Here is a 19,571-nt window from a genome sequence, read left to right as displayed (position 1 = left end):
ACGTCATACGTACATACATACTTGCCTATGTGCGCACAAATGAATATCGCTTACCGTCAGCAAACGCTTATGCAAAAAACAAGCGAAGAATGTATACATGTGTAAGTTTGTAGGAAAACTTTCATTGAAGTCTAGAAGTGTGAAAGTTAATGTTCAAGTGCATGCTTGGAGCATAACGCGAATCGCTCCCCAAACTGCTCACCAAACTTACTCGCAAACATCGCGCATATATTTCTATACATACATATGTTACTCAGCCACTTGCAGCGCCATTAATGCGAGTATACATATGAGCTTGCGCTTGTATGGCTAACCCTCATTTGCATAAGTTTATTATTTCGCCGATTTCCCCTTTATATTCACAACGCTTTTCTTTTCACCCAGTGTGCTTTTCTTGCCCATTGCCTTTAAGCAGCAATTAAAAACTTTCCACTTTCTTACACATTTTAGCACATTTAAGCATCTTTTGTTTTGTTGCATTCCTGCAGGTACATACGTTATGTATGTATAACGTTGATAAATATTGTACTTAAGCAAGTGAAAGCGTGTATAATTTCTACTACATACATATGTATGTAATAATGTACAGTGATCGAAATAATTATAGCCGTACCACATTTTGACAAGTTTTAACACATAATTTTTGTTGTTGTTTAATTTTGGCTAATTTTTTATAAAATTATACTTAATTTTATAACAAAACCCGTGTAAATCCAGGCTTCATACCTTATGCAATATTTAAAAAAAAAAAAATCAACAAACGTTCGTAAAAATTTCTGGCTTTTTTAATTCGATTTTCTAGAAAGATTCTGAATATGCAGTAGCTCATTGAATTCTAGTAGAATAAAGTGCAAGTTTGAAATGGCTAAAAATTATTGTTGGGTTTTTAGATTTTTTTTTTTTGGCGAAGATGTCACGGGATTTCTTCTATTTAAAAAATAAATTGTGTTTATTCGTTATATATGGGCAAAAGAAAAATCTAAAAAATCAACCTTAACTTTTAGCAATTTTAAACTTATAATTTTCTACGAGAATTCAATGAGCTACAGAACGGCATACTCAGATTCTTTCCGGAACATCTAATTAAAAAAGCTAGAGATTCTAAAGAAAGTTTGTAGGATTTTTTTTTAAATATGGCAGAAAGTTTGAAACTTGTTAAATAAAGAACTATATTTTTTATATAAAAATAGGTAAAATTAAATAAAAACAAAAATGATATGTTAAAACTTGTAAAAATATGGTGCGGCTATAATTACTTCGACCACTGTATATACATACACTGCCAGCAAAAAGTATTGGCACAGCAAATTTTTTTCTAATATTTTTCCTGCCAATTTTTTACAACATTATGGTTCATTCTATAACAAAAAACAACTTTTTAATCAGATTTTTTAGATTCTTTTTAGTACGCAGATTTGTTGCCCAGTCAATTTTATTATAATAAATCACAAGTTTTAAGTAGTTAGAAATTCCGATTAATTTTTGGCAGTTTTTTTCACGCAGTCTTTTCCATATAAAAAAGTTTTTTTTTCGAAAATACTTTATATGGAAAAATGCAAAAGACCTTCTCAAAAATCAATGCGATATTTGACCAACTCCGAACTTGCATTTTTTTACTAGAATTTAATGGGCTGTAAAACCTGCATTCTCAGAAAAATCAAAAGGTTAAAAATTTGCATGAACATTTCCTGAATTTTCGCGAGTTTTGCACGAGAATTAGGAATTATATTTTTATGTTTTNGCGCACATTTAGTTTCATCGCTTAATTTTCCTAAACGAAAGCATTGAATACATTTACCCGTTGTTATCGTTCTAACGAAGCAGTCTGCTATGTATTTCTCTGGAAGTTTTCGCATTGAATTACCAGATGTAGGAAATTACGCCTGTGCGAAGTGTATAGAATATTCCTTTCAAATTTAACTGAATATTTGGCATGCATACATAAGCATTTAGTATTTTAGTTATGGTTGGAATATTGAAATTATTTAAGCAGTTTAGTTTTAAACAGGACGCAAGAGTTAGGATTGAGTATAGCCATGCAACTGATTTTAATAGTTTTCTTTTATTTTATGCTTTCATACAAATAACAAATAAAATAACAAATATCCGGTCTAACCACTTTTTTGAATTTAAAAATGGACAGCCGGTTTTTTTTTCAAATTTCCTTTTATAAAGGGTCCACGATAATCACCCTTATTATGATTATCGTTACCTCAGTCGTTCGTCGAAAATTGAGATTTATTGCAAATTAATTTTCTTGTTATCCGTTGGAATATAAAAAAGTATTCAAAACGTATCAACCGGGATAAAGGTGAGTAAGAAACCCCTTGTCATGTTGTATTCAACACTACTCACAACCTGCTTTTGTTGTTATCGATAAAAAAAAATCACTTCATACATATTTTTGCCTGCTTAGCACAGGCGTTAATTTGTTTTTATTGTCTCGTTTTATAAGTTCAATATGCACAAATTACTTAAACCTAATTTTCTTCTCATTAAAATTTCAGATCCATAACTGACTTCCGCCACAACACAGCAAGCTCTCTCTGTCTGGCAGATTGTTGGCAGTCCGGTTGGTGGAACGAAAACCGATTATCCACAATTTAATTTACATAAATGATGCGTCATGAAGCAGCCAGTGGACGCTAACCACATTGTGTCGACACTGCTGGAGGCCGCTGATGATGCTGCGAGTACGAAATGACGAAGCAAAACGCAGATGAGACCGCGACAAGTGCAATTAAATATTTATTGTCACTGTTATTGCAGCAATTAAGCGCGCCATTAAAAAAGAAAGCGCGCATCAAAAACAAGAAAAAGAGATAGTAAAATAAATAAAGCAATAGCAGCAAAGGAAGTAACAGACAGCAAATTTGTGAAAGTGGGTAGTGCGAGCTGGTATTGAAGCACCGAAACGCGGCGGAAATTGAGCGTTTTTAATTGCAGTAGACATTTGATAAGCTTGGCCTACCTACTCTCATTCCTAAACAGCAATACTAAAGCCCAACAAATTAGAAAAAATACCACAAAAATCAAAGGAGTACTGCGAATCTCTGCAAGAACAAAGAAAATGTCGGCGCCCATTGTTTTTAAGTTTCCCACCATATTGCTGCTGTTGCTGCTGCAAACGCAATACTATTATGACTTGCGTGCAAATGCTGTTAGTGTCGCAGCCTCGTTGGCAGCAGATACGGAAGTGGGCGCGGAGCACGCGGATTCGTACAACATACGCCATGGACGCTCTAAGGTGCGGCACTCCAATGAAAAGGAGCATATCCTGTGGAGAGGCATGCGGCCGCAAAATGTAGCAGCAGTCAAGGCAACGCCAATGAAGGGGAATATTGTAGCAGCCAGAAGAGCGGATGCTAGCGAGGGGAATAGGAAAAACGCCACAATTGTTTCACAAAGCTTCGCGCACACGGAAAGGAGCAGCGGATTAGTGGCCGACTACGTTGAAAACGGCGCGGCGCGAAATGTTACAACTCGCGATGCCATCGATAAAAGGTATGATGGCAGCAGCAAGCACCAAAATCATGTGGGAAGAGTTTGGAGCAGTTATTCAACCAGCAGCATTCAAACTGGTAATGGGCATTTGTTTGGCAGCGACTATTGGCGTAACTCAGACGTTAACGGTTCGCTGATTAATGCGACAGACGCGAGCTCACTGCATCGCTTAAGTATGATCTCACATGCTATGACCGCAACGCGAGCGCCCATGGCTACTGCAATGGTCTCGCGACGATCGCTTGGTTACCCCTTTGAGGCGCTGCCGGTAACCGAAACACCAGACGCTGCAGGCGCTAGTGGACTCGTCACCACTGAGGCGCCAGTTACACACCGCATACGTAAACTGCATATGAAGAAGATTATGGAAAGCATAAGGAATAACGTCGATAAGAGGCTGGGTGCCAAGCTGTCAAAGAACCATCATCGCAGTCTGTTAACCGCCGAGCAGCTACAGGGCAGGCCAATGGATGTAGAACTCAACCAAGTGCATAACGCTGCCACTGATGATATAACCACCGATAGTGACGTGAGTGTCGCAGATAGCGCTAGCAGTGAGGATGGTGGGAGTTTCGAGCGCACAGATGAAGCTGTCAGCGAAATTGATGACGAAGACAAAGGTGACAACTTCGATAGCCGCAATTATGATGCAAACAATGACATCAACAATGTTAATGTAGGGATTGAGAATGTCAATGGAGATGTTGAAGTGGCGAGTGACAGCGTCGGAGATGAATTGGAGAGTGATGACGTGAATAGTGAAGACGTCAGCAACAATGCGCTAGAAGCTGACGTTGACAGCAGCAGCGATGAATTAGGTGAGGTTTTGCAATTAGCTGATGATTTGGATGTGCCAGATAATTCAATGGAAGACATATACCAGAATGATGAGTATCCGGTCACATCACCTAGCTATGTAACCACAAGTTCAGATGGCAGCACTGAGCTTAATGAGAATGCTAAAATGTTTACAACTTTTACACCATTTCTCGTCGATGGCGACGATTCATACGCAACGGAAATGTTGAGTGATGGCATTGTGAATTCGGACGCTACAACCCAAACTCCGGCACTGAAACCGCCTAAAAAGGTGACTACAAAATTGCAGCTTGTGCCAAAAACGACTGCAACAACAAAGCTTATACCATTGCCCACAATGCCGACCAAAGACGTAGTACAGTCGAAGCTTGCGCTCAAACGCGCGTGGAAAAATCAAACTATTTCCGTAGCGCCACAAAATGAAATTACTGCAATAGAGCGACCCCTATGGCCAACTGACAGTGTCACACTTACAATAGAACCAGCCACTAAGGTGGTACGAGTTAAAGCTAAACCGATTAAATCTAATGGCAATTCCATTGTTGACCCCTCCGAGCTACCCCATTTGGTCGGCATGATACGCCTTGAAAGCGCCGAGATGGCAAATGACACAGCAGATTATAGTGAGCTCGAACCAAAAAACTACACAACCAACAAGCTTCTCACTCCAGCTGTCCCATCGTCAACAGCCCCCAAAGTTGAGAGCGATGAGTTTGGTTGGTCAGCCAGCAATATTTCCGTGGAGCCAAATCACTTGGCCAGCACTAGCGTTGGTGGCATCGGGCTGGAACGACAGCAAGCATACGATATCGAAGAGATAAGTTTCGAAAATGTCGGACTTGATAACTTGGACGACATTACCATGGACGACGGTCATATGGACAATCGGCATGCGCACGGTTTCCCGGTGAGTAATTCGGGTGATGTGAGCACGGATGTGAATGGCGGTGAAGACGGTAACGAAACGGAGGGTGAAGACGATACGAATCGGTTTTTGGCGGGCGTGGTCGATGCGGCAAACGAAGATGAGATTTACGATTGGGATGAGATTTCGCGAAATAATCGACGGAATTTGATGCGTGGTCGGGATGTCGTTACGAAATTTTTGCAAATCGTTGAAACGCAACATTTGCTCGGCGCTAATTGTGAGGCGGGCACGTCGTTAAATTTGGGTGAAGGCGTGGTCGATCGCTATGCGCAGGATCGTTTTCGTGTTGAAGCAGAGGTGGCAGTGAATCGCGCCAACATGCTGAGCAGGTGAGTGAAATGAGGGAATGAAAATGTGTATATTTGTTTTTTTTTTGGAGGAAAGCGGAAGGTGTATTTCAAAGTAGCAAATTAATCAAAATAAAAATCTAAATTATAGCTCTGTGTAACATTTTAGGACCTTAACAGAATAAAGCCCCAACGATAGTATCCATTCGCGATAGTCAGCCTTTAACTTTTTCAAAGTTCAAAGTTTGGAGTTTGACTGCCACGGATGGGTGCCACCACTTGAACATTATTCTATTGAGACTCTAAACAAAATCTTTAAAATGTTTCTACAGTTTAGTTAAAGTAGCCATATGTGCTATTTTATAGCTTCTTTCTTCTTTTCCATTTAGTACTTCCTACTACTCGCGCGACGGAAAATGCTTTGGTTCCATAATTTCCGCCTTTGAAATTTTTGTGTGCCTTAAAATTTACGAATTTAATATAAACTCTGCCTAAGGCAAGCGATTTATTTTGTGTTAACAAAAAAGAAAGTACACAAAAGCGGAAAATGCGCAATAATCGTGCGACGGCAAGAGTGGTATTCGATTTAAAAATCAATAATACTAGAAAAAATAAATGAAAGTGTAGTATTAAACAAAGTGCGAACCGTCAGTAGCTCTAAAGGCGAAAGATAAACAACAAGAAATGAAATGTAAATAAATGAAAGTTAAACAAAGTGTACACAGTCGATCGCAATTTATTTGGTCACAACTCCTATTTCAAAAGGCAAAGCATAACGGCATGTATGTAGTAGTATATAACTATAAGTAAATAATTGTAAGGGATTTATTTTGCAGGCGACTCAACTTTAAATTGAATTAAAGCGCATATGATTTAATGAAAGTAACTGAAATTTCCACTGAGGTGTAGTAGGTAGCAGTGCGTACTAGCAATTCGCAGGGCCTGGTATCCAGCCCAGTTTCCGACCATAATCAAAAATAAAATAAAGAAAAAAGTTTTTATTTTCTAATAGCGTGGCTCCTCCGCAGGCAATGGCAAACCTCGGAGTGCATTTCAGCTTTGAAAAACAGCTTCTCACAAAAATAAAATCGCCGTTCGGAGTCGTGAAAACTTGTCGTTGCTCATTGCGTCACATTTTCTTGGGTCTGTAGGCTTAAAAGCTCGCCTTGTTCAAATCCCTCATCACGTTACATATTTAGCAAGATCTTCGGATTAGGAATTAGTATGCAAATCCTATCTTTCGCTCGTCTGGCTTGCTAATGTGATAAAAACTGTTGATTTTCTGCGCCCTTGTTGACAAGNTAATCAAAAATAAAATAAAGAAAAAAGTTTTTATTTTCTAATAGCGTGGCTCCTCCGCAGGCAATGGCAAACCTCGGAATGCATTTCAGCTTTGAAAAACAGCTTCTCACAAAAATAAAATCGCCGTTCGGAGTCGTGAAAACTCGTCGTTGCTCATTGCGTCACATTTCCTTGGGTCTGTAGGCTTAAAAGCTCGCCTTGCTCAAATCCCTCATCACGTTACATATTTAGCAAGATCTTCGGATTAGGAACTAGTATGCAAATCCTATCTTTCGCTCGTCTTGCTTGCTAATGTGATAAAAACTGTTGATTTTCTGCGCCCTTGTTGACAAGGTGGGCCGCACTGCGTCTCACCCCAGCATCATATGGCATTCGTAAAGTGCACAGTACCATTACATTACTTAACACCATAAACATGAGATATCTTTCGTGGTAATGCTGCACTTTACAAAAGCTTTCGACACAAAACAAATCCAGGATAGTAGAGGACGTAGTGGCATCCTCTCTCCTACAGGGACTAAAACGGTGGACGGCGAATTAGCTGGCTGGCTGTTAGTCGTCAGTTACTTTCCGAGATAAGTTCGATGAATAAAACAAGAGGTGACACAAAACGGTATTCTATCTTCGCAATTGTTTACCGTCTACACCTCGAAGCAACCTTTTTGCCATCTGGATAGCATAAAAATTTCTGAGATGATTAAACCTAAAATTTTAATGGTTACCTATAACAGCTTTCTCTCCTTTCCCGCTGCGCAATCAACCAAAATTATTGACAAGTGAAAAGCTGAAACAAGTTTTTCAAATCACTCGTCGGCAGAATTTGTGGCAAAGACAAATAAACACTCTATTAATGAGAGGAAATTGGCCGGCGGGTTCTAAATTATGCGGCACCTGTTTGATTAAGTTGCAGAGTTGAGGACGAGAGTTAAACATACTTACATAGGTACGTAACTCAACAACTGAACTCGACGATATACCGACAAGAGAAACCGACGTAACTCTAGTAGAACTACATAAGTTCTGCATACTGTAGCATACTGTGAGGGTCGAAATTTAGGAAACACATGTTCGGCGTGTGAGCGATGTAAACCACTCAAACTCATTCAGATCTACTTTGTTTCTAAGATTTTTTAGAGGGTTTCATACTCCTTTCAAATCTGGTGGATTTACCGGTCAATTGGTTCATGACGAGCGGCAGCTTTCGCTGTAAATTACAAATAATGAGATTTTCATCTTCAGACCTTTGGGCGGCCCAACTGTTATTCCATCGGCTCTGTAAGATTATTGCAGTAATATACCGTTGCTTTGCTGGCACACTTCTCAATGGGAAGAATAATCTCTGAGTACTGAATACTTGACACATTCTCTCTGTGAGGCTCAGTAGTGTCAGTGGGCTAAAATTCATGAACCAACCCCTTTTTGTACGGCTGATGAGACAAATATCTACGAATAATGCGTCGTGTGGACTTTTAAGGAAATCTCGCTTACGGTCTTCTCCTCTCTTTACGACTTTGGTCGCTCAATCCGAGCGAAAAGGAGGACATATGCAACGACAAGATCCTTGTGCCCTAAGGTGAACCATAAGTGGTCAAAGAAGCTTCCACAAAGCCCCAACTATCGCTATTGATGTGTGTTTTGGTCACTGCAACACTAAGTTTGTCAATGAACTTGTCTTCAATGTGAATGAAATTTTGGGGATCGTTAATTTAAAGGCAGATATGTGACACGATATAGTCAGCAGGCGATATAATAACTACAGAAGATTGAGATATAAGCATGTCTACTCAATAAGGCTGGTAGTTCTATTCGAATTTTTTGGATATCGCGATAATCCGGACATTCGAATATTCGAGCAGCTGATTAAAAAATCGGAATATCCAGATATTAACAGCATATCCTGATAACAAACTGAACGAATATTAATTGGATATACAAATAGAAAATTTAACGGGATATACGAATAGTAACCGAATCTGAACCGAATATCCAGCTATTAACCGGATATGCGGATAACGAACTAGAACACGCATATCCGAACGGATACCCGAATACACAGTTCCAGCGTTACTAGTGAACGATTAATAAAGCACTTTTTTAATAGCGAGATTTAAGCAATCCTTAACGGAAATAATGCAAAATTTAGTTATTCATTTAGAATTTAAATTTTTTGTACAAAAACCTCTTGCCCTAAATTCACAATTTTTCTTACTAAATTTTCCTTTTACGGTTCTTCAATCTCTTCTGGAAAGTGCAATCAGAAAATCTTACCATAAATTCTTGCTGCCAGTTTGTCCTAGAGTATCAAAATAACAAGCAACCCACGCTGATTTCCAAGTCTTGAAAGCTTATCTACTGATAGAAGAGTATAAAAATGCCAAATTAGGGGAGTAAAAAATAGTGATATGTTCACTGACCAGTGAACTATGGACGCAAAAATTGCCACAACTGAGTGGCGCGCTGACAACTAACGATAACCCGGCATCTACGAAAGCGTGCGTTATAAATATAGATATGTTTGTATACTTGCGTACGTACAAAAATACATAAGAATGTATGTTAGCACTTGTTTGTGAATGTCCGACGATATTTGACATTTCAAGGATACTTGAAGCAACTTAGTAGATTCATGTCATGCCAAGCAATACTAAAAACTTACTCCTTGCATGTTGTATGAAAATAAGTACCTACATATGTACATGTACTTCTATTGTATAAAAGAATTACATATGGTATGTATGTACATTAGGGTGCACCACTTTTCACAAAAAAAAAAAATCGGTACTGTTTTCTATTCTACATAAAGGAAGGCAGTGTCACACGATTGGTATATTTGTACGGATTTGTACTTTTTTTACGCTGACTATCGGTACAAAATAAAAAAAAATTTGATGAACATTTTTTTATAGTCACACGATTGCTACATTTGTACAAATTTCTACATATTTTTATATTGGGCTATCGGTATAGTCACACGATTGGTACAACACAGCGAACTTCAATTGAAAAATTTGAAAAAAATTGTTTTTTGTTATTGGGATGAAAAAAAAAAATATTTGTGCATTCTCATGATTGGGATATTTGATTTGCACCAAATTTTGGGCAAATGGCCATTCGTGTGACACTGCCTTAAGACTTCTGCCAAAATATAGTGGAAAATTATTAAGATTTGCGTTAGCTAGACTTATTTGCAAATACCTGCAAAATCGTTGTTTTTTTTTTTTATAAAAGTAGTTTTTTTTTTAAATATTTTTTTTATTAAGAAATCACCCCAGATGGTATAAGGGTTTCAAGCTAAACGACATGCATAACACTGTTTAAAAATTTTAACAACGGAATCAGAATATTGAGATTTTTGGAGGCATTTTCAAATCGATTAACCTGACGTGAATCTAAATATTTTTCCGAAATATTTTGGCGGAAGTCTTAGAACAGAATTGATTTTAATTCCGTTGGAAAACCCGCAACTTTTGTTTGGTGATGCACCCTAATGCTTATCCATATGCCCGTTTGAATGTACGAGCACAAAAAATTGTCTAATCCCATGAAAATAGTTGCGAGTTTTATAAAATGTGCTTCTATGAAAAAGTATGTTTTGTATCTACGCAATATATTTGCCATATACATGAACATTAGACTGAATCTCCAAAAAAGTTGCGTTTTTTCTACCTGGACTACTAAACTTATTATATTTGAAGACGTCCACCAAAAATATTTCGGAAAACTATTAGGAATTACCTCAATTGGACCGATTTAAAAATACCTCTAAAAATATAGTTTTTATTTTAATAAAAACATTAAATAATTAAAAAGAATCCCCTCAGATGACAGAAAAGGTTAGTCTTAAAAAATCTGCTTTAAAATCTTAAAACAGAAAATGCAACGGAATCGTAACACGATTTTTAATGCCGGTTTTTAAATTTTTTCAAAGATTGGTATAAGAAAAACTTGAATAACTGGACCAAAGATATTCCGATTTAGACTTTTGGGGTACCATTTTCGCACCCTTTTTATTTGTATGCGAAAAAAACTCATTCACGTGAGAAAATACCTTTCAAGTGAGATACTTCAAAGGTCTAAATCGGAATATATTTGGTCTAGTTATTCAAGTTTTTCTTATACCAATTTTTAAAAAATGTTTAAAAAAAACAGCACCAAAAATCTCATTACAATTCCGTTGATTTTTTTTTTAATATTTTTATGCAGCTTTTCAAAAAATTCTTTAAGAAACTATTTTTATTAAAAAAAATACTACATTTTTGGAGGTGTTTTCAAATCGGTCCAGCTCACGTAAATCTTAATATTTCTCGGAAATATTTTGGTGGAAGTCTTAGAAAATAATAGATTTTATAATTGTAATGGAAACACAGTAACGATATTTTTTTTGAATGGGTAGCGATGTACTCTAATGTACATACGTACATATGTGGCAGTGTTTAGCTATGTTATTGGAATGCTTACATATGTACATACATATGTGTATGTACGCCTGTATATGCGTGTAAAAACACACACACTCTTAGACGATTTACGAAAGTTATCCCATTGCCGTTATCTTTTTCCCCTTTTACGCAGCCAAATCGACATTTTTTTTTGTTATGGAATATGTGCGTGTGCGTGTGCATGTTTGACGTTGAAGTAAAGTTTAGATTTGACTTTTGGTTAGACCAAACAGCCAAGGGAAGTAGAATTTTTTTCAGAAAAAATTATAACTATTAGATATACGAAAAAACTTCTTCGGAAACTTTTTTTCAGCAATGTTTCGGTATGTAGGTGTGTGCATGAAACATCTTGGTCTCCTGCAGTAAATGCAACTATCATAGCACTTTAGTAGTGTTAAACTTTTCCAAGGAGCTTAGAGTAGTATTGGATGAAGAAATTTGTCTAAATAAAAAAAAAACGAACTTAGCAACTTCAACAGGTTTTCACGTTCTATTATAAAATTTGCTTTTACAGATTTGATATTATTTTTAAAGCATTGAATTAACAACGCAGTGCAACAAATTCCCAATTTTTTGTGCAACAGAATAACTATGGCGTAATTTTGAAAGAGGATATAATTCGGGACATTTTTGCTACACAAACTCATAGTTCACCACGTTGTATAGTTTGTTTTATTTGCACTCAAATATTAAGGTGTCTGTTACTCGACTCTTCAGCGCAAGCACAAAATTTCGAAAAGATATACTTAGCTTTAATATCTTCGAGAAAAATATTCTAATCAAAATTAGGTGGTTGGTAAGGTTAGGTCAAAGTTGTTGCCTTTTGTAAAGGCGCTCGTTTAGACCGTATATTATTTTTAGCAGAAGTCCTCAAATAGTCAAGAGAATTCTCACCCTCTCTTTTGTTGGCGATATTGGCTGGAGGGTGCCATCATTGGCCAGTCCAACTGCCATGCAATTACCGGCGATGTCGCTAATGCCACTCCAAAGATGACACTACTACTCAGCCACGGCTCCTGGATTGGGGCCACGTCTGCTCCATCCTCATGTTTCAACCGCGTCATGGTGGCGTTCAAAGCAATGAGTTGGCTAATTAATTCACGTAATGTGTTTCTTTGTAGCCACCAATTGGACCGCCCATCATAGCAGGAAGTGACACTATAGATATCACTAATAAGACTCAAGAGACTTCTCGTAAACGAATAGCAATATTTAGCTTAGTATATGAATATCTTAAATTGAATTGATTGAAGACTTCGATCGTCTATTTTTCACTCTTTGAAATTTACTTGAATTTCTTCCCAGTATTATTTTTTGTTGTTTTTGACAAAACATTGTTAGTTGTTTGCCTTGCGTTATTGCATGAAAGGACAACAATTTAAATTTCGTTCGATTTTGTTTATAAATTAGGGTGGTCCAAAAAAGTAAAATCGGAATTTTAATGCATCTTTTAATAGTTACTAGCGATTGTATATACATATATATGAGTGTCAGGTACAATATAATTTTTATTTTTATTTTTTTTTACTTTATTTATTATTCAAACAGAGCACGTAAGTCAGCAAGCAAATTGAAATCGCTTAAAGCTTACCAGCAGAATTTATGTATTTACGCCTTATTATACATACATATGTACATAAATCTTTGATATGTTGTTGCATGCACCTTTTTCACTTGTAATACTTTTATTCCTTGAATATTTTCAGATTTTTGTGGTTACTTAAGCGTGCATTTGTGATAAACATTATAAATTTGCAGAATAACATCAAGCTTGCATGCACTGAGTGAAAAAGGAAGCAAAGCGGAATTACTTGACAACAGTTTTTGGTTATATTTAATACATTTCTTTTATGTAAAAAATTGTTGTACCTATTTTTGTGTGTATAGTTACGGTGACCATTAGTAACGATTTGGGCGGGACAGTACCGATATTGAGAAAATTGTCCAGCAGAATATTTTTTAAAAGTCTCGACGTAGAAGTGCCCTGATTTTTCACATTTGTACCGATTAAATTCCGATTTTGAGTGTTTTCTTTATTAACTTAATAGGAGTTTCACTGTCACTGGCTCAATAAACCATTTTTCGGACAAACGTGGCAGTACTTCTGTTATCTCAAAGGACATAGAATATAAGGCAGCCGTAAACATAGTTAGCACATTTATTTTCTATGATCTATGGTTATGTTTATTCTGTCAAACTTATACTCTCGCTATGTTTCAGTCTATCATTCTTGCTTTAATTTTCCGTAAAGTTTTCGACAATAAATTTTCATTAAAAAACGGCCTCAAGCTCGATAAAATTGTTGAATATGATTTGTTATTTAGTCAATAAATAGAAAAAAAAAACAAATACTTAAGGGCGGGCCCGAATTCAAGTTAAAATTCTCAAAAAATAGAAGTTAACTAAAAAAATAAAAACCAAAAATTACAACAAACAAATTATCAAGTCTAATGCCGAATTTCCACTAGGGATTGAAATGACAAAAAATGTATGCCATTTAAACAAATGCCATGTGGAAATGAAAATAATGACTATTTTTTGATGTAATGACACGAATATTTTTTTATGCCCGACTTCGTCATTTGTCATTTTTACCATTCAATGCCTAGTGGTAATGCACCATAAGCTTAATCTTCTTCAAGGGTCTTGCAACTAAGGCTGCCAACTATCCTTAGCTATAAGGTGTCATATTGAGGATAAAAAAGTGCCAAAATATGCCAAATAGAAAAATAAAAGTGCCAAAAATGGTGCCATACTTTTTAATCCTTCCCATTTTGCAATAAAACCACATTTCTAAAACAAAACTGCAATGCCAAAATAAGATAAACCAGTTGAATAATCTTTAAAAATTAGAAATTTTTAGTTGAGATAAAGAAGCAAACGCGAAGGATTTCACAAAAATTTATTGAAATATTACTATTTTTGAAAAGTGCCATTTGATGTAAAATATGGCCAAAAATGGCACGGTTCGAGCCAAGTTGGCAGCCCTGGTTGGCGACATTGGCCCGCTGCTTTTGTAAGTCGATGAAAGCCTTTATAAGTTTTCTGTTATAGGAGCGTCAAGAATCATGAGTCAGACGAAAGAGGTTTAAGAAGGTTTTATCTTTTAAATATTACGAAGAGGACTGCCACCTTTTTGTAAAGTCAAATTTAGTTAAACCTAAATAACAATTGTGTCAAACTAAAAGCTTACGACATCGTGTTGGTTATTTTATTACAAATATATACATTGTCAATCAGTGATTTGTTCTGTTCCTTTAAAATTACTGGACTCTTAGATTAACTCAGGCATGTTTCTACTCTTCACTTATTTCTTGCTAAAAATGTCAAACTTTTTCTTGCCTTTCAGTGCCTTGCTAAGGGAGCCCATTTTGTCAAGAGGGAGCGAGAAAACTGTTTTTTGAGCAAACCTTTTATTATTGAATCATGATATTGATATACATATTTCAGTTACCTTGTTCCCTCAATTAAAGTGAATTTGATTTTATAGTAAAGCATTTTAAAAGCATTTTAAAAACTATTTCAATTGATACCCATATTGTAGTATCTAGTCCATTTAGCTTATTAAATAATTTTAATAAAATTTGCAATAGGTGGCAACGCGTTTCAAAAAAAAAAACCAAGATTCTATTACTTATCTACAAGCCAGGTCCTATCATTTGACACCTCAATTTTGAAAATAGAACGAACTATATGTACATACCTATGTTAATGCCACAAGAACACAAATTTTCAACTTCAAGCTGCATTTAGAGTGAAAGTATGAAAGTTATCCTAAAAGGAATTGCATTTTTGAATTCAGCATCCTCAAGAAGCAAATTTTCTTTTTTTTTATCGAAAAACCTGCCACACAGAAGTTTCAAGAAAGTAATTTTTACAGAATTCGGTTCAGCCGTTTGGGCAGGTATCGCGGTCATACGAAAGACATTTAATTTATGTGTATTTATATGTATATGTTTTTTTTTGCAATGTACATTAAATTGCAAAAAAAGCTTATCTGCATTATCAGCATTTACCCAGAAATTTACATATATTTCGTTGCAATTTGCAACAGTACACCCAAATTATGTTAAAACCAGACAATTTCACTACTCCTCTCAACTTTGCGGCCCAACTATGCCATTTGTTAGAATTTACTTTGTGGCCTACCGTCATTTCCATGCAACAAGCTGCAACCGAACAACTAGTTTGCATCTGCTTCTTCATATGCACACTCTACCTCGGCGCTTAGCTTATGGCAACACGCAGCGTAAAGTTCAGAGAGCATCAAGTGTACCTATAGTAAAAGTTACTATTCTTACCTAATTCTTCTGCTATGCTCCTTTACTCAGTCAGATCTACTTACGATACCACTATAGAGAATTCACAAAAGTTGTAGGCGTGTTAGCAGCGAATTGGCGCGAGCGGAAAGCGGGGCAGGGTGAAGTGTTGACGCTGTGACTTCCTGAAGCGTTGCAAAAGTTTGAACAACTGTTGTCACTTGTGTCTTTGGCAAATTGAATTTCTTGCTTGCTGTCACTTTTCACCTTACTNTGTGGAAAATTGGCAGCATGTACTCACGAAAAGTCAATCTTTTTTTTTTTTTAAAAGGTTTTTTTTTGTTGCCATTAAATTTGGTATAAGTTAAGGCGGTTAATTCTATTGGTACTCACTAAGACTCAGAGCTCTCTGCGCTGCCGCAGAATGAATTGTACCAGATTCGTATATTCCTGTATTCGTTTAATATTAGAATTGATTTTATACACTGAGAAAAAAATTTAGCTACGTCAATTAAATATGTATGTTCCTCTCAACACATGATTTCGTTGCAGTTGCATTACATGGATTATTTGGTTACCAAATTATGTGTTGATCGAAATATGTATATTTCGGGCTTTATCTGAGTGCAAGTGATCTGTACCTAATATTCACAAGGGCTGTGAATTCATATAGCTGGATACTTTTCGCTTCCGTTTATCTGACACCTCCTGCAAGTTTTTTAATACGGAAGTTCTACTACACCATTACGTACGATACCATTTTTCTAGATCAGGTCATTTGCCAAAGATATTTTCATTTTAAGCTTGCACTGCGGGTTTAAATTCAAACTTTGACTTGGAAAATGTTACTCATTCGCCATATAAAAGTACTTACGAGCACGGCCATGTACGATATGACGTATGGGTGACATTAGCTCTGATACAGTAGCGTGAGCTTACAGGTTTTTACATGAGCTTGCAGGAAGTTACAGGGAAAATGATCCCGTACTCAAAATTCCTCCAAAATCCTGTAAATGAGAGCGATTTTTTGACTGTTGTGTAGAGAATGAAGTTGCAAGATTTTACGCAAACTTTTTCTTCTGGTAAAACCCTGAAAAGTATCAAACGTCATTGGTTGACGTTTTTACGGAAAAAATGCTTTTTTTGTTCCCGCACTTTTTGTTGTTACTCACTTTTTACGCTCACTTCAGAGAGTAATTTTGCTGTTTTACATTTTTACAGGATTTTACACGAAAAGTATTGGTTCAGAGCTATTATTTCCCGTTCCTATTTCATATAAAATTCTTTTTTCATATGACCATTTACAACTTGTTTCCAATTGAAAAAGTCTTTCGTAAGAGAAATGAAAGACTTTTGTTATTCTAGCACAACACTCTTAGAAGGAAAGTTCTCTCACTCACCATTCGTGGTGAAAACTATTTTGACAGAAAGTGCTTGTATATCATCTGGCTCGCATCGCTACAGCAGTCGCAATCTTTGAGTGAACAACGCACAGGCGTGCCATTCGAGAGTTCCGAATTCAAGTCCCCGTTTTGTTATTTAATGTTCTTTCAATTTTTATATTTTATTGGTTAACAAAATATATGTTTTTAATGTCGTTTAATTTTTGGAAGCTTATTTTATGTATTTTTTCTTGTTTAATTTATTTATTTTTTTCTTTCGTTATTTAAGTTTCTTTTAATTAAATTATGTTTTTCTTTTAAAAGGAATACATTTTTTTTATTTCATTTATTTTAATGAACTTTCTGTTTTAAATACATTTTTTTTCTTTTAGTTTACTTTACTTTTTGATTAGACTGTCTAAAAAAGAAAGATATTTTTTTTATTTAATTCAATTTTTAAAAACCTTTTTTATTATTTTTTTCTTTTTTTATCAATTTGCTTTTCTATTTTTATATCAGTTTTAAAAAGAAAAACTTAATCTTATGTCGTTTTTAAAAATATCCTTCTTTATTTGTTTTTAATTTATTTTTCTGTTATTTACTGTTTTTATTCTTTTAAAAAGAAAAATATGCATAAATATATATTTTTTAATTTAATTTACATACTTTTCAAAAAACTTATTGCTAAAAGGTGAACAGCATAGCGCTAAGACCTCCTCGTTAGCAGATCTTTCAATTAGTCTTTCGAAAGTCAATAAAGAGCTTTTAAGATAGTGGCCAGAATTTTCCTGTAAGGCAATGCCTAGGACAGCATTGAGAAGTTTCTATGTCACTTCCGAGAATTTTGCAGATTACGATTGGGGCTCGAGTAATCAACAAATTGTCAGAAAGTGCGCTACAAGTTGGAAATAAAACCTATACCTAACTCTGCAACTCTTATCCATAAGAATCTTAGTTAAGCTAATCTCCCCATTAATGGAGCATTCTCATCAACTTTAGTTTCATTTGGCATTTTGAAGTTTAATATCCTGCTTGTATTTCAAAATTGCTTCCAAAAATGAATAATTTAAGTATTTTTATTTTCTTCAGCTTTGTTCGCCACAAAGCCAGAAGTTAAATGCGGATGTGGCGCCAACTTCTGTAACCGGATTCTTAAAACAAATGCACAGTAGCAATAACTAGGTGTGCACATAAATGCAATTCTTGGCAAAAAAAGGCAAGCAAGCGAATTGTATTCTTTCCCCACGGAACACTTTACAGCAGAGAAGTAGGAAATGAGCTGAAATTTTGATCAAAAGCCATGCAAATGCGTTTGTTTACGCCGCTGTGGTGGTGGCAAGTGCAGCAACTTGAGTTCAACGCACACACATACACACATACACACGGCTATACACACACTGATGGTCTTTTGAGCCAATTGTTATTACAAAACGTTGCTATATAGTTCCATCAGCGGCAGCGATAAAAACAACAAGCATGCCAGCATAGAAAATTGCGAAGCTTACCAGTACAATGATTGCAGCTGTGCACTCACTACTTTCAATTGTTCATTTATTTCTCGTTCCATTTTTGTTTATTTTTTTTACTTTATTTGTGTTTTACAAAACACAGATAATAGCTGGTATGCCAGCGCAGGCAATAAAAATGTACGACAATAAGCGTCGTCACTCGCAATTACACAATGCAGAGAAGCGGGATGAATGTTTGCCAGTAGGAAAATGACAATGTTTTGAACTGATGAGATGAGGAGAAAATCCAATGTCCATGACCTTTGCTGTTTGATCTCAACAACGAAAAACTTGTACGGCTGTCGAACTCGTCGATTCAATTGTCGAATATACTTCGTACGATACCTGTACAATACCTTGTATGGAAGAAAATGTGGAGAAAAAATTGCTAAAAATCAACGCGATTTTTTACGAACTTAAGCTGCATATCCAAAAAAATTTCAAAAAAAAAATTTATTTAGATGCAAGTTCGCAGAATTTTTTTTAATTTTACTGCACTTTTATAAAAAAAAATAATAATTAAGTAAGTAAAACAAAAATGGCCAACACTGGTCAAAATATGGCGTTAAAATTATTTCGAGCTTTGGGAGTATATTAGGGTGGTCAACAAAAAAGGTGTAAAATGTTAAGCTCTCACCCTTTAGGATTTTTCTATAGGGTAAAAAAGAATATCCTTTTAGAACTGCTTCAAAGTCCATTAAGTTTTTCATATATTTTATATAGGAAACACTTTTTCGTAGCAATAGGACAAAAATCTTAAAAATTTATATTTTTTGATCCGAAAACTCTGTTTCTCTTCAAGAGACTTCCAGTAATAATAACCGATGATTTATTTCATCATTTTTTAATACTAACGATTTTTTATGGCTCCCCCTTTGCATTTGATGGGTATTTAGTGGACCCATAAATGTAAGTTGTGTTAAAACATTGTTAAATAAACAGTGGGGTATGGTTACGAGAAGTCTCCTGAAGTGAAGCAGAGTCTACCGATCGAAAAATAAATAAATAATATAAAAACAACTTTTTAATATACAACGCTTTTATAAATGGACTAAAAAGTAGAAAATAATACTTCTCAGTCCCATAGAATTTGTTTTGATAACTTTTGATTTTGAAATTTTAGCAAAAGTCATTATAAACAAT

The 19,571-nt window shown here is 35.6% G+C and overlaps 1 protein-coding gene across 1 annotated transcript in view; it reads left to right on the top strand.

Annotated features, from left to right (window-relative positions):
* Positions 1-3,705: 3,705 nt before the first annotated feature.
* LOC108361963 (uncharacterized) overlaps positions 3,706-19,571 on the top strand; it is a gene marked incomplete at its 3' end in the record, with an annotated part of 103,492 nt that continues 87,626 nt past the window's right edge. Inside the window, exon 1 of the mRNA XM_017614773.1 lies at positions 3,706-5,580. Within this exon, the coding sequence (XP_017470262.1) occupies positions 3,716-5,580 (1,865 nt within the window). The remainder of the gene's footprint in view (positions 5,581-19,571) is intronic.

The sequence above is a fragment of the Rhagoletis zephyria genome, unplaced genomic scaffold, assembly GCF_001687245.7.
Source record: "Rhagoletis zephyria isolate East Lansing unplaced genomic scaffold, Rhagoletis_zephyria_1.1 Rzeph_scaffold_00892, whole genome shotgun sequence".
Lineage (NCBI taxonomy): Eukaryota > Metazoa > Arthropoda > Insecta > Diptera > Tephritidae > Rhagoletis > Rhagoletis zephyria.
Note: the sequence above shows the minus strand (reverse complement) of the source record. Positions and strands in the feature narration are given on the sequence as shown.